We start from the raw sequence: 14,605 nt of genomic DNA, 5'->3' as shown, positions 1-14,605 counted from the left end.
CCTTCTGGGGGTGGGGCAAGGCGACGTTTCCTATGGCGCCCGCTCTACTCGCACCGACTCTATGATGAACGCTTCGCCATTGGCTGACGGCATTGGAGACGCTCCTCGGCGTTAGGCTCTCGGCTGACCCTCGCGTCGCGCGGAGAGGGCGTCATCGTCGTCCGGCGGCCGAGCGGGAAACTTCAGAAACTGGGAGAAACTGCGTCGGGTGTGGGCGGGAGAGAGAGCCAGGCTGAAGCGCGCGACTGCAGTCAGGGCTCGCGAGTGAGTCGCTCTCTTTTCTTAAGGCAGCCGGGCTCGGAAGCCGAGTCTTCGGTTCGTTCGCCTTTTGTCAAGGGTGGCCGGCCGGGGGGCGGACGGGCGAGAAGTATTTATTTATTGAATTTATATCCAGTACCACCCTGCACCCGGAGGTTTCAGGGCGGTTCACAGAACAAAATCAAAGTATAAAACCACGAAATATATGATCAAAATAAAAACAACAGCCACCCAATAACCCCCCCCTCCCCAAGAAAAGCCACCTTTTAAAAGAACATAGGATGTCAAGATTACTTGTCCTAACCTACCTCACAGGATTGTTGTGAGGAGAGAGAGAGAAAGGAAGCGCGTAGGGGGAAAGAATGACTTATGCTTCCTTGAATTCACTGGAGGAAAGCTGGGATGTAGATGTACAGTAATAATAAAAGAAGAAACGAAATGGCAGAGTGCTGCAATCGTGAAGCCCCCGCTGTGACAGTGCTGTCACTTGCGCACTAGGACGGGATGGGACGAGGCAGAGTGGTGGCAAGGCCTGAGAAAAGCACTGTGATAGTGCTACCCTTTCCTTGCACTGCTCCATCTCTTTCCCTTATTAAATATATTTTTCAACTGCTTGAGCGTTTTTAAAACAGTTTCAAAACATAAAAATGAGTATTGGAGAAGGGTGGGCAGAAGGTTGGCTGGGATCTAAAGTATTGGTAGATATCTGGGCGATCTGAAGTAGATTGGTAAGATTTTCTAATGCTAATTGTTTGGCGGCAGCAACAACAAAACGATCCTCCCTCCCCAATTATACTAATGAAATGACAAAAGTACTGTAAACTCCATCCAGTCTGTCAAAACAAATATGTTTAGAGTTCCAGAATTCTAAGTGTATGTATTTTGCACCTGTCTCTCGCTGATGGATCTTGGGGTCCTTTATTTTCTACTAGTACCGTACATCCTGCAATCTGTTGATCCCTGTTTTAGAGGAGATAAGTGTGTGATACATTGATTTCAGCAGGGTTCAGGACTTTGCTGCGCTCTCACTTCCCTTGTTCCCAAAAGAAACCTTTTTGCCTGCTGCTGACAGTCCTTGTTCAGGGGGGCGGGGCGGAATGGGATGACTGGTTAATTCATTGCCTGAAAAAACAGGTGCAGACTGTATGACTTTTTAAAAAAATAAATGACATTTCTCATTAGAAGTGATTATTCCCATTTTAGATTTGTGGTCAATGAACTCAACTAGTTAGCAGATTAATCAAGATATCATTTTTTCAGATGTAATGTTTTTTAAGAGAACGTATTGAAATTTGAGACACCTTGTGGTAGTTGTATGGAATTGAGGCTAACGGAAAGAAAACACTTTGCTTTAGATTACTGTACTGTAGAATCTTTAAAATCAGCAAAGCTTAACATTAATTTTTAAACTAAGGGTCTGTTGTTGATACAGCTGATGAATGTCTCTCATGCTTAACTACTAAGGTATAAGTTCTTTACAAACTAAACTGGAACTAAGCTCCATTGAAAAATAGACATATACAGTATAGCATTACACTGAGAAGATATCAATGAGATTGTATTTTAAACCAGCTGGCCCTGCCACACGTTGCTGCGGGTTATTTGTGTGATTTCCCCTACCCTGTGCCGATACATGACGTATCCCTGTGATTCCCCCACTACTCCCCTCACCCCCCGGCTTATCCCTGTGATCCCCCCCTCATCCCTGTGAACCCCCCAACTCTGTCCTGATCCATGACCTATTATGCCCCCTCTTCCCCCCACTCCCAGCTTATCCCTGTGATTTCCCCCCTCTCCTCCCCCTAACCCCCCCACTTACCCCTGTGATTTCCCTCCTTTCCTCCGTCCAACCCCCCCCCCCAGGTTATCCCTGTAACCCGTTCATTTTGCACACACTCATTCCCCCAATGCGAGTGTTCTGTAAAATTCTGCCCTATCCCAACACTGACTCCCCTACCCACGTGTGTTATGTGTAAAGGGCCCGTATTCAGTTGATTCTATGCTGCAGCCTATTCGGCCCACCCCCACCCCAGGCACGCCCCTAAATCCACTCAGCCTAGTCTGCAAAGCCGAGGCGAGATACTGTGCAGAGGTTTCATCCCTGTGTCTCCCCCCACCCTGTTGTGACCTATTACCTATCCCTGCCCCCTATTCGGCCCCTGCATCCCCCCCAGGCAGGCCCCTACCTCCACTTGGAAATGTTGGGCCTTGTTGCTGCAAAGGCCTGTTTTCAGTTGGTTGGGCATTGTTGCTGCAAAAGGCCTGTTTTCAGTTGGTTGCTGTGGAATTTTGTGGTGTCACCTGGTGGCGCAGGTTTGCAGGCAGCAGTGGGCGTTCTGCCTTTCTATTGGATGCTGCTGGACTCTTCAGAGCTTCTGCTGGTGATGTCTAATTTGGGCACCACTTTTTTGTGTGTTTAATCATTATTTTAGGTATGAAAGGTTTACTTTTTTAGAAAAAAATTATTCCAGATCCCTCACATGATGGAACATTGTGGCCAAATTTGTTAAATTACAGTTCAGCGGTTATGGAGAAAGGCTTTTACATCTGCGTGCGCAATGCCTACATTTATATATATATATATATAGATTGCTTTTTTAACTTCAAGGAATTTGGATTGCAGTTAAGGGGTTATGGAATGAATTATAGGAAATATTTATTTAAAAAGGGGATGCATGTGTGTCTGTGGTTTATGGACATTAAGTTCAATTGCTTTAAACAGGATATTATTTCTTTCAGGTGGTATGAAATTTGGAAGTGCAATCCAGCTGTGATGGCTTCTCAGGAATTTACTGTGAGTTTCTGATATTTCAACAATACAGTATATTATATATAACAATATTCCACATACATCAGGATGACATGGCATTTTATAAACAATAAAACATCTTTGTCACTCCATTCAGCCCCAGAAAAGCCCTCTAAGATGGCTCACAATCATCAGTTAAAAATATAATACGATGAAATATAATAAAATTAATTTTGAAATGTCACTGAAATGTTTGTTTATATATCAAAACAGGTTTTATACACACACCAAAAGACTAAAAAATCTAAAGTGTGGCAAGACGGAATTTTGAAGTCCCCTCTAGGAGGCAATAAGGTAAAATATTGATTGATAAAGTATTATACTGATACCAAATGTGGGTGTTACTGTTTTGTTGCTCAATGAAGTACCATTCTTCTATTTTTTCTTTCTGCTGTAATACAGGCAACTTTATGTGATGACAAAGGACAGGTTTTGGATAGCATATTTGTGAAGTTCCAGGTACATGCTTTTTGTTTTCCTTATTTATTTATTTTTCACTTGATTAGTAATTTCGGAAGACAGGTTGCTTGTTTAGCTGATCCAAACGCTGCTGGCTTATCTTGGCCACATTTGTCGAGGCCCATGGAAGGGACAGAAGAAAGCCAGCAGGGTTTAAAGTGCCTGCTGTTGCTGTGCAAAGTGCCAGGGAAAAACACAACATTTTTTTTTTGCAGTTATCTTCTTGGTGCTTATCCTTTCACCCCCTTCCTCCTCAGGGATAGGTATGGGTGGGGATGAAGCTTTCTTCTTTTTCTCCATTGTTGAGGATGAAGGAGGAAATGAAAGCTTCAAACCTTCAATTTGGTATATATACACATTGCATATATAACGAAATGGTGGAAATTGCATTAATGCATTATGTGTTGCATTCAGTATGCATTCATATATACTCACTAATACATATTTCTCTCTTTAGGTAAAGCCAGGAGATGATTTAGAAAGTGAGAAATATTTAATCACGGTTGAAGCTGAGAAAACTTTTGAAAATGGTTTTAGTGATCAGCCAAAGAACACAGAAGTACCAGTGTTAATAAGAAATCATTTGAAGTCTTCTGCCTCTTCATCTCTGCGTCTGCCAGTTGGTCTAAAACGAAAGCACACTGTATGTCATTCTTTCTCCCTCTCCTTTTTACACTCACACACTGTAGAAGGAAGCCTTTTGAATAAGTGAGAGAGATCAAGATCTATAGCTAGTGCAAAAAAACAAACCTCTGGTTTTTTACTATTTGAACTGCATGTGACAGTTTCATAATCATTTTTATCTCTAGCCTCTTAAGTACAAAGTATGTTACAATATAAGGTGTTCCAAGTCACTTGGCTAACACCAGTAGATATAATGCATAATCAAGTGAGTGAAACACAGTAAATGGAAGCAAATTGTGCAAGGGGATCCATCAGCTATAGAGTACGAAGTGCTTTGTGGACACTGATTAATCGAGTGCGGTGACCATGCCCACTGCTGGCTGAAGGTTAATCTTGGAGGAATGTGCCTCTTGGGTTGTAAAATCCATTTAATACATGGAACTGCACATCATTGTTTCATGGGCTCAGGTTGGGGGCCTCTTTACTATTGAGATTGTAAAAGTTATTTTATCCTACTTAGATGTATTCAGATTTTGTTACATAAGAAACACATACTTTTAAGTCTTTTTAGTTTAGCGATTCAGTAAAATATTGCATAATAAATATAGAAATATAGTACATATCTCTGCTTCTTAATTCTAAAACTTCAATTGTTAAACTTCCCACAAATTGAAAATATTCTCTTCTTAGGGTTTCCAAGGGCCACGGCAGGTGGAAAAGAAAATGGCAACAATGGAAGTATCTGCACCAGTAGTATCACCTTCATCCAAGGATCCTCATTCATCCTTCCCTTCTCAGTTCTATGCCAGTTCCCCTTTATTTTCTGTCCCCTACAAGACTATGTTACACTCAGAATTGAATCAGAACGCTTTCAAAGTGAATGGCTCAGATGCTGATTCTGTCACTCCACCCGCTTTTACTCACAAAGTGGTACAAAGTAGAATCCATAGTACTGATGGTGAAGATGCTGAATATTTGAAGCCAGGATTTCAACTGGGTAATGGAATGGCCAAATCAATCTGCCATGCAAGTAGCAGTGTTGCAGTTTTGCAGAATGCCAGGAGTAAAGCACAAATCTTAGCAATTCTGGGCGGGGGACAAAAACATTCTACAGTTTCAGAGGATAAAACTAATATATCATTGGGAAATCAATCACCAGCATTGATGAAATCAGAATTTCATCAGGAAGGCTCACTTTTATCTGAATCATCAAGAAGCACAGAGTCTTTCTTCCAAGAAAAAATGGCACCTCTATTGGGCTCTGCAAACAACACAACCAAAGAAACCATTAATTACATAACGCCACTGCATTTCTCAGAAAAAAATGTAAAAACAAAAAGCCGATGGGATGTATATTTGCCATCGTCTTTAGCTGAAAAAAAGTCTCCTGACAAACTTGAGGGAGAATGCAATGATAAGAATGCTAGTGATCTTCAGGACTTGAAGGAGGATGGCACTGATAATAGGAGCCAAAGCGCTGAGGACCATAAAAAAATTCCAGAAGTGCCTGTTTCCTTGGAAATCAATATGTTGCCTGTCAGTAATAGTTCTGTCAAACACCAACCACATAGTATTGTACCAGCTGAATCAGTTGTGTGGAAAGAGAATGGCACAGTTTTGTCATCTGTTGGTAGTATGAATTATTCAGATTGTAATGCTGATAAACTCGCCACATCCAATAAATGCACAGAGATTGATAATTTGGATGGGTTTTGCCATCAGCCGCAAAATGAATCTTATCCAGTAATATGTTCTGAACGTTTCTCAAATAATTCTGCAGATGGAGAGTTTGGTGACACAGAAAAGCAGTGTATAGAGGTTAACTTCAATCTGTTGGATACACTAGAGTTTAGTGACACAGAGGATGGAAAACTTCATACCAACCACACATTTTCACAAGGTTCAGCATGCTTTAAAGAGGGAACCGAAGCACCACTTGAGACTGGTGTTCAAGGGAACAGTAACATAAAAGCTTGTAGTAGTCAAGGGGAAGATAATGTGCGGCCCACATTTCTGCAAGATAGAGGTGTGAATTATGCCTCAGAATGCCAGTCACTGCAAGTTTGTGATGAAATCTCTGTGGAACCTAATAAGAAGGAGGGAAATTGTACAACTCTTCAATTTCTTAAAAAGCTGCCACATTCAGAAGCTATAATTGTTGATGAAAAGGTAGAGACAAATGCAATAAGTATCCAAAATATAGGTAATCACAGAGATCTTGGTACAGACTTATTAATGGTGAATGATATGGACTGTGATGCGAATGATAGTGAATATCATAATCCAACAACTCATCTTGGAAAAGGGAATGTTCCTGCTATTTTACATGGTTGCCTCATGGACAAAAGTAATGAAGAAGGTATGGAGGCTGGAGCAGGTAATTCCCAACCTAGTTCCTTAGGTATTTGTCATAACAACATGAAACAGAGCAATCATTTGCTAGTCCTCACTGAAAAAAACAATATTTCTCATGGTTCCCCTCAGTATATTTCAGACAAAAATGCTGCTGCTTCAGAAAAAAATCTGGATTTGTGGCAACTGACTCATCCTTTAACTTGTGAGACTTCAGATGAATCACAAATGAATCAAAACGAAAATGCAGGGCATAACTTGGATTTTTTAAATGAGTTCAGTAAATATGAAGGAAAGGATTCTATTTGTGTTGAATCTTCACTTGACTCTTCAAGCCTTCCCCAGCTGGTAAATGGTTTCAGCCTGTTAAAATCACTTACAGAACATAGCACAGCCTTAGAAAGCCTGCAAATGATAGAGGAAAGTACTTCTTTGCTACCGAGAGAGAGACTACGAAAAAAACAGGAGCCAACGGAACCTGAAGGTTATTAGCTTCTTTTTTTAGAATTTTGTTTTGAAATATTGATTGTACTTTTCTACTGGTTTTCCTAGTTCATTTTTCTAGAATTGAAATGTAAGGAGAGGTAATTCATTGTCAAAAGCAGTTTTGTTCTGCATGTGAAACAATCTCCTTGATTATCCTGAAATAAAAGAGATAATACCTTATTTTAGAATAGGGATGGGGACCCTGTAGCCCTCCAGATGTTGTTGGACTTCCAACTCCCATCATCCCTCCATTGAGCATTCCTAAGGAAATGTCTTGTCCATGGTGAGATCATGTTTTGTTTTGCTCCAAACAAACCACACTATACCCAAGGCTTGTTATTGGCTTTCCAATAGTAGTTTGGGGGAAGCAAACCACAATCCACTTTGGACATAATGGTAAGCTAGGGATCATGGTTTGGTTTTCTTCATGTGCTTATGGGGAGGAGCAAAACAACCAAGTCCAGCAACTTCATGGTAAACAGATACGATTTACGGTAACATCAAAACAAGACCAGTGGATTTCTTTGCAGCATGTTTGTCACTGATGTGGCTAATAATGCTAAAATAAAATATGTGTAGTTAGCGCTTGGCTGCCAAGTATCCCGTTTTTCATGGGAAACCCCCGGATTCTAATCCGTTTCCCGCTGTTCTCCCGAATGGAGAAAAATCCTGGAAATCCCCAGATTTCCTACCTGCCAGGGAGCCTCCATTTTGGGTGCTGCTCTGACCATGTGTGGGCACTGGAAATAGGGCAGAGCGGCACTGGAAGTCGCTTCTACGCATGCCCGGCGGCCATCTTGGTGGTGATCGCATGGCGGCAGCTGTCGCCAAGATGGCCGCCGGGCATGCGTAGAAGCGACTTCTGGTGCCGCTCTGCCCTATTTCCGGTGCCCACACATGGTCAGAGCGGCCCTGAAAGTTGCTTCTACGCAACTTCCGGTGCCGTGCCGCTGCTGATCCCGCATTTTTCAGCGGGAGACTTGGCAGGTATGAGTTAGCGCCTAACATCCCTATAAACAATAGTATTGACTTTGAAAACATCACTCAACTTGAATGCAAGATAGATCTTCAATATTTTTTATCATTGAACTAGCTTCATGACTGAGGCTTATTTTGCTTTTCTCTCTTTTGTAGCTATGCAACAGTTTCCTGAAGCTCCTCTTTCTGAAGGGGTGCAGATAACATCTTGCCTGCATGCTGGTTCTCCTAAAATGGTAACCTTTTTGGACTTTTGTAATTCATCAATAATAGCTTTTATGTAAATATCCCATTACACAAGCTGAAGGCCCATCTACTTGTATGTATTTTCCACCTCACTGTCGTCTTCTGTGTTCCTATCAACAGCCATCCCCTCCGAACGCCTTAAAACTGGCTGCAGAGAGTCAGAGGCCCTCTACAGCAAGTTTTGTGAGATGGAGTAAAAATTGCCAACACTACTGCACACTCATTGGGGCATAAAAATAATAATAAAAAGTAATAGTAATCATCATCATACATTGTGGGTATTGGGAAAAATGTATTTCATTTGATAAGTTCACTGCATCATAGTGTTAAAGAAAAATTTGAGATGAGATGGTTTTGGGGAGAGGATTGCATTAGGTAAAGGACAAGATAGAACATTTGCTCTACTCCAGTATGGAAATTCATTTTTCCTACACAAATTTAAAATAGATTTGTGGGGCTTTTGCTCATATATTGTTGTTTTAAGAAACTGTAAATTGTATTGCCTTTCAGCCTTCTGAAGGCAATGAGCTGGTTGTATTATATTATATCACTGCATTTCAAAATGAGGCTGTGCTAAGTACAGAATGGTGCATCCTTCTCTTGACCCATTTCTGATCATTTCCAGAATGCTTCCTCAAACACTGATGCAGAGAAGCCCACAGCAGCTACAGCAAACATGCTACATGACCAGGTTCCTTTTGAAGTGGCTGACAGTCAAACGAAGGTACAGCTTACAAAGAGATGACTTGGAAAACCTCCCACAGCCAGCACCCCCAAAACTTTCATTGCTTCCATGCACCTCAGGACCTGTGTTTCTCAGACTACTTTTGAAACTGGAATTTTTAAACAGCAGTTTGTAATATGGTCTGGAGGGCCAGGCGTTCAGCAATGAGAAGTAAAAAGTTCCACAGTCTGTGCAAGCTCTTCAGCACACCTAAACAAGCTTTTTGGATCCTGGGGACTAACTGTTCATTGACAGCATTAAAGTTGCCATCTTATCTCTTATTTTATCATTGAAGGCTAATTTTCAATGGTATAATGAATAAGTATTCTTAGGATGTCCTCCTAATATCTGATGTTGATGGCTGAGGTTTGCTTAAAATATTTGTTAGGCTTCTCTTATCCAGGAGAGATGAGTAGAAAGCCCTGGGGTGGGGCTGAAATATGGATCTGTTGAGTGGCCCAAAACTCAGGCTTGTTGGCGCCTGGCTGGTGTACCAAAAATGTGTGAAAATCCAACTCCCACCTTCTCCCCGGGCAGGCCCAAGCAACAAATGCTTTGTGCTAAATTATAGTTCTTTGTTCTTCTATGATTTCCTTTTATTAATCTATCTCTTAAATATATGCAGCTAGTTGAATTTCAAGGGTACCAAGTGAGAGGATCTGCAGCTAGTGAGATAATGATGAGAGTACCCTCTTCACATCTTAGATGGGATCCACAGGCTGATATGACAGAATTTGAACTTGCTACAAAGGATGGCTGTTTTTTCTCAGCCCGAGAACCAGGCAGCCCTGTGCTGCCTGGCTTTATTCAGGTAAACTGTAGAATGCTTTTTTTTTTAAAGAAAGCTTTATTTAATCAATGAACATATTGCAAAAATGTGAAGTCATTTATTAAGTGACCATAAACATGGTTTAAAAGACTACATGAAAGTTGCAAATAAGGACCTCAGTTTGCCCATTCCTGACATAAATCTGTCTAATGACTTCTCTGAAAATGTGTTCATATACTTCATTCCCTTGGTCATTCTGGTGCATTAAACATCTTCCTTAACATGTACATGGTGCCATCTTTTAATCCCTCTTCAAAATTCACTGTTTCTGCAAACCCTGGTTTAGTCTGCATTTTCATGGGGTAGCCAAAAACAATTATGTGTACCAGCTCACATTTGTCATTTCCTAGGCTTGTTTCTCTCTCCTTGCTTTCTTTTCTTTCTTTCGTTCTTTCTTTCTTTCTTTCTTTTGCTTGAAACTCTGTAATGCATTGTTTGACATTTCTGTTGCATGACCAGAAGCCTGGTCATTGTTTTGTTTTTGTTTTTTTTCTAATTAAAAGTAATGTGAAAGATCTAAGTGCATTCAACTGGGTGTGCTTGATTTTTTAGCTTTACAATTGTTTCTCAGCAGACTTCACAGCCTCCTGACTGCCACTTTCCTCCAAATTCAAGCAGTAAAAAGGCAGTGATAGAAGCAGAAGAAAACAATTTCCTGGGGACAGGGGTATCTCCAGATTTACCTATGGACAATGCAAAAAGCTTTTTCCGTAAGAATGTTTTGTTTGTTATTGCTATAAATAGTGGTTGTGCCAGCAGATATAGCAAGGGGGGAAAGTAGGCACCCTCGTGGAAAAGTTGGCTTGCAAGTATTGTTGGATACCAGAGTGATAGATCTCAGATTTTTATAGCATTACAATGAGATAATATGAACATTCTGAGCACTCTCAACCTCCTTTGATTACATGTACATATTGTAAGCTTTTAGAGAGTGGGATTTGTTTTTCTGGCTTAGAATTGTTATTGGAACAAACGACTTGGACTCTGCCTCCCCACCCCCCATGAGTGGAAGAGATCTTTCTGCTCATGGAAGGACATCTTTTGTGAGTTCCATTCTTCTTTTGTTCATTAAGTTTAAGACTAGGATCCAAGCCAGTGTTTCCTCCCACCCCTCAAATATTTTCTCCAGTACGAAACAGCTAGCAAGTTTAACAGGTGAGAATCTAAAACATAGTGTTCTGATGTATCCCCAGCTCATAACAAGAGTGTTCTTGTTTAGGATCTCAGCCACTCTTGGAAAGGAGTCCCTTATGAGTTGGTGAAAGGAGGAAGGAGACCCCTTTCCCCCACCACAACCTTCTGAAACCTTCCTCTGTTGTGTTGTATATCACTGAATGGCTCTGGTTGAGGTATGACTATCAGCACAGAGCTGTCCCAGGTAGAATACAGTGGTACCTTGGAAGCCGAACGCCTTGGCTCCCGAACAAATCGGCTCCTGAATGATCGAAACCCAGAAGTGAGTGTTCCAGTTTTTGAACGATTTTCAGAAGCCGAACGTCCAGCATGGCTTCTGATTGGCTGCAGGACGTTTGCGCTTCGAATGGACTCCCGGAACGCATTCTGTTTGAAAACCAAGGTACCACTGTAATTAAGATACACATTACTATCCACATCAAGAACCTTTTCTCAGTTAACTGGCTATGCTAGGTTTGTCTTTTGAGTAAGAAATGCAAATACAGCCAAAATCTTTGCTGTAGAAAAGTCAAGATTTAAGGAAATCGGAGTAGAGTGCCCAGGAAACTTGGAGGGAAGACATTGTTTTGAATATTGACAATTTCTAAAACTCTCTACTTCATAGGGATGGAAGAGTCCAGCTGCCCAGATGATGATGATATGTCTGTACTCCAACTACCCCTTAGAGCACGAACTCCAGTTGTGACTGTACCTGTAGGTGGAGAAGTTCCTGACTTAGTTTATTCCAGTGTAAAGACATGTGAGCGAGGCCAGCAGTCCTTTGGTTTCTCGGGAATAAGCATGTATGGCAAGTCAAAAGTATTAGGGCCTGAGGACAGGATGTGTGAAACCTTTGTGCATGAAAAGTGTAGAGAAGAAAGACATGGGGTGATCACACAGTCTGCATTCCCTAATGTATCAGAACAAAAGAGACAAAGCAAGTGGCAGAAGTACCAAAACACAACTCATGGTGACTTGAGAACTCAAAACAGCAGCGAAGTGGTCATGACTGATGACATCCGAGCTGAGAGTGCTTTTGGAATGCCACTGCATGACATAGGAGAGGGTTGGAGTCATGCCATCAATGAAAGCCCTCCAGACTTTGGGCATCTGCAGATGCTGAAAAGCGTGCTTTGTAAACAGCAGCGAAACTTTAGCAGCCAAGATTCTGTTTCAGAAGGACAGAAACTTTCTCTGCACTTAAATCAGAATTTTTCCACGGAGGAAGGACTAAAGGTGCTAGGTCAGCTGAATTGCCACAATTCAACCAGACACACCAAGGTATATAACTGTTCACAAAAGTCTTAGGAATAGATTATGCCAAAGCAGCTTCCAAAAATAGTTGTGAATATTTGATAGTTTAGTCATATGTTCATCTATAAAGTGGTTTGTTTGCTTTTTACATATTCAAATAGCATTTATGGCTCAATTTGAAATATTATATAAAGGAAATCAACCCTGATCTTGCATTTTATTGTCTACATCAAAAAATACTTCACTATAGAACATCAGGTTCCTGACAATGCTTCTCTTACAAAGTCCTTGACCACCCACAGATGTGGCCCAGTGGAGGTGGGAGTTATATGTCCTTGTACCAGGTGGCGCTGTGGGTTAAACCACTGAGCCTAGGGCTTGCTGATCAGAAGGTTGGCGGTTCGAATCCCTGTGACGGGGTGAGCTCCCGTTGCTTGATCCCAGCTCCTGCCAACCTAGCAGTTCGAAAGCACGTCAAAATGCAAGTAGATAAATAGGAACCGCTACAGCGGGAAGGTAAATGGCGTTTCCGTGTGCTGCTCTGGTTTGCCAGAAGCGGCTTTGTCATGCTGACCACATAACCTGGAAGCTATACGCCGGCTCCCTCGGCCAATAATGCGAGATGAGCGCGCAACCCCAGAGTCGGTCACGACTGGACCTAATGGTCAGGGGTCCCTTTACCTTCACCACATTATAGTCCTCAGGGTTGCTGCTTTTCTTGATTGCAGAAATGTAGGAGAAGGGGCTTACAAGCATCCTCTTCCTCTTGTTCCTGCTCAGTGTTTTGACTCAGCAGAGCAGCAAAGAACTGGACTGTCTCCCCTTGATATGCATTGTCATGTAGTGCTGCAACCAGAGCAATCACACAAGAGTCCGCTTTGCTATTCACAAGACATCCTGCAGGTGGAGATGTATTGAAGAGAGCTGAAAACCTGTTGCCATAGCAGTAGTATTCCCACAGATATGGTGACGAGTATTTGCTCACCCCATCACTCACTGTGGCTCTAAGAAATGAAGGGGCCCACATGTCCTTTAGATTTTTTATTTCTCTTGTCACTGTAGATGTTAGGCTGATGGAATGGAGAAGTAAATAGGCAGTAAGAATGCAAACATGAATATCTATAAATATCCCCATGATTGCAGTTTGTGGGATATTTAATGTCATTGTGGAATAAGAGGGTGTTCAATGCTCTATTTCTAATATAATATGCCTGAATATATGTTATCCATGTATTAAATCAGATGGAAAGGAAATATGATTTTACATGCATACCTTTTATTTATATTTCAGAACACCTCTGAATTGTTCTTTCCCAGTGTAGAAATGGTGAACTCTGCCAATGTTCCTAAGAGACAGATGTATATCCCAGCTGAGTTTCAGTCTCCTGCACATTATAAGCAGATTTTTACTTCTGCTTTGATGGGTATGCCTAACACCTTTAATTTCCACATTGCAGTACATTCACTGATGGTTGTTTTTAGCGGGCAATAAAATCTGGGATAAAATATTGAGTGAGCATCCTCATAACAGTTTTTTCAACAGTTGCCACATGGATTTGGCCTTCAAAACCACATTCTCAGCCACCTCTGTGGTTACCTGTGCAGTCTAAATTGCACCATCTCAGAAAATCTCATCTGTACCATTCTGTGCATTGTTTTCATTTTTTGTTAAAAGCACTCAAAGGGTCTCTGTAATTTAATGAAGAAGCATTGCTGGAGAAGAGCATGTTTAATTGCTTTGTTCCATACCACTTTCCCAGTCTAAATTGCTTCTTGCAAGCTGCATTTCTCTCTCTCTCCCCACCCCCACCCCTGCCAACCAAGATTAACAAACTTTTAGAGGACCAATTTAGAACGGGTAGAAGGGTTAAATTTCCCATAATTGCCATTCACCCCAACATTTAAGTACAAATTTGTTTTTAAGTGCAAATAAGACTGTCAGGAGTTCTAATTATGGATCCTCTGCATAATACGTACGGTGGTTTTCCTTGGGAAAAACAAATGGCATACCAAAAGATACATGACTGAAGCAAGGAGCCCATAATATACAGTATGTTACATATGAAGTACAAATGAGAAAAAAATATAAAAGCCACAAACCCATGGATAAGCAGAATGCAGGACTTTGGCTTTATTTAGATGCTTCATTGCCAGTGCTCTGGGAGTAGTTGAATTGCAGTTGCTGAGCTTGGAAAACCTTCAAAACATTTGCTATTGTTTAAAGTACTGAACCTAAAATTGTAGAAAACATATTTGATTCTTCCTCTAAATCAGCAATCACTATACGGTCAAATAATTCCAGGGTGTTTCAGCCACTGCCTGAAGACAATTCACAAGTTGTATATTTCTGGGGAGCCACTTTGTGGTAACTATTTATTTACTTGCTTCATTTATGAATTGCTTCGTATGCAAC

At 41.3% G+C, this 14,605-nt stretch overlaps 1 protein-coding gene across 1 annotated transcript in view; it reads left to right on the top strand.

Annotated features, from left to right (window-relative positions):
- The first annotated feature begins 176 nt into the window (after window positions 1–176).
- The window catches only part of ZGRF1 (zinc finger GRF-type containing 1), a 33,281-nt gene continuing 18,852 nt past the window's right edge, over window positions 177–14,605 (top strand). Inside the window, exons 1-12 of the mRNA XM_060279130.1 lie at window positions 177–264; window positions 2,998–3,052; window positions 3,281–3,361; window positions 3,470–3,526; window positions 3,984–4,169; window positions 4,841–6,986; window positions 8,123–8,202; window positions 8,838–8,936; window positions 9,562–9,747; window positions 10,313–10,475; window positions 11,564–12,219; window positions 13,484–13,616. Coding sequence (XP_060135113.1) covers window positions 3,032–3,052; window positions 3,281–3,361; window positions 3,470–3,526; window positions 3,984–4,169; window positions 4,841–6,986; window positions 8,123–8,202; window positions 8,838–8,936; window positions 9,562–9,747; window positions 10,313–10,475; window positions 11,564–12,219; window positions 13,484–13,616 — 3,808 coding nt within the window. The 5' untranslated portion in view covers window positions 177–264; window positions 2,998–3,031. The remainder of the gene's footprint in view (window positions 265–2,997; window positions 3,053–3,280; window positions 3,362–3,469; window positions 3,527–3,983; window positions 4,170–4,840; window positions 6,987–8,122; window positions 8,203–8,837; window positions 8,937–9,561; window positions 9,748–10,312; window positions 10,476–11,563; window positions 12,220–13,483; window positions 13,617–14,605) is intronic.

Source organism: Zootoca vivipara, chromosome 9 (genome assembly GCF_963506605.1).
Source record: "Zootoca vivipara chromosome 9, rZooViv1.1, whole genome shotgun sequence".
Classification (NCBI taxonomy): domain Eukaryota; kingdom Metazoa; phylum Chordata; class Lepidosauria; order Squamata; family Lacertidae; genus Zootoca; species Zootoca vivipara.
This window is presented reverse-complemented; position numbering and strand designations above follow the sequence as displayed.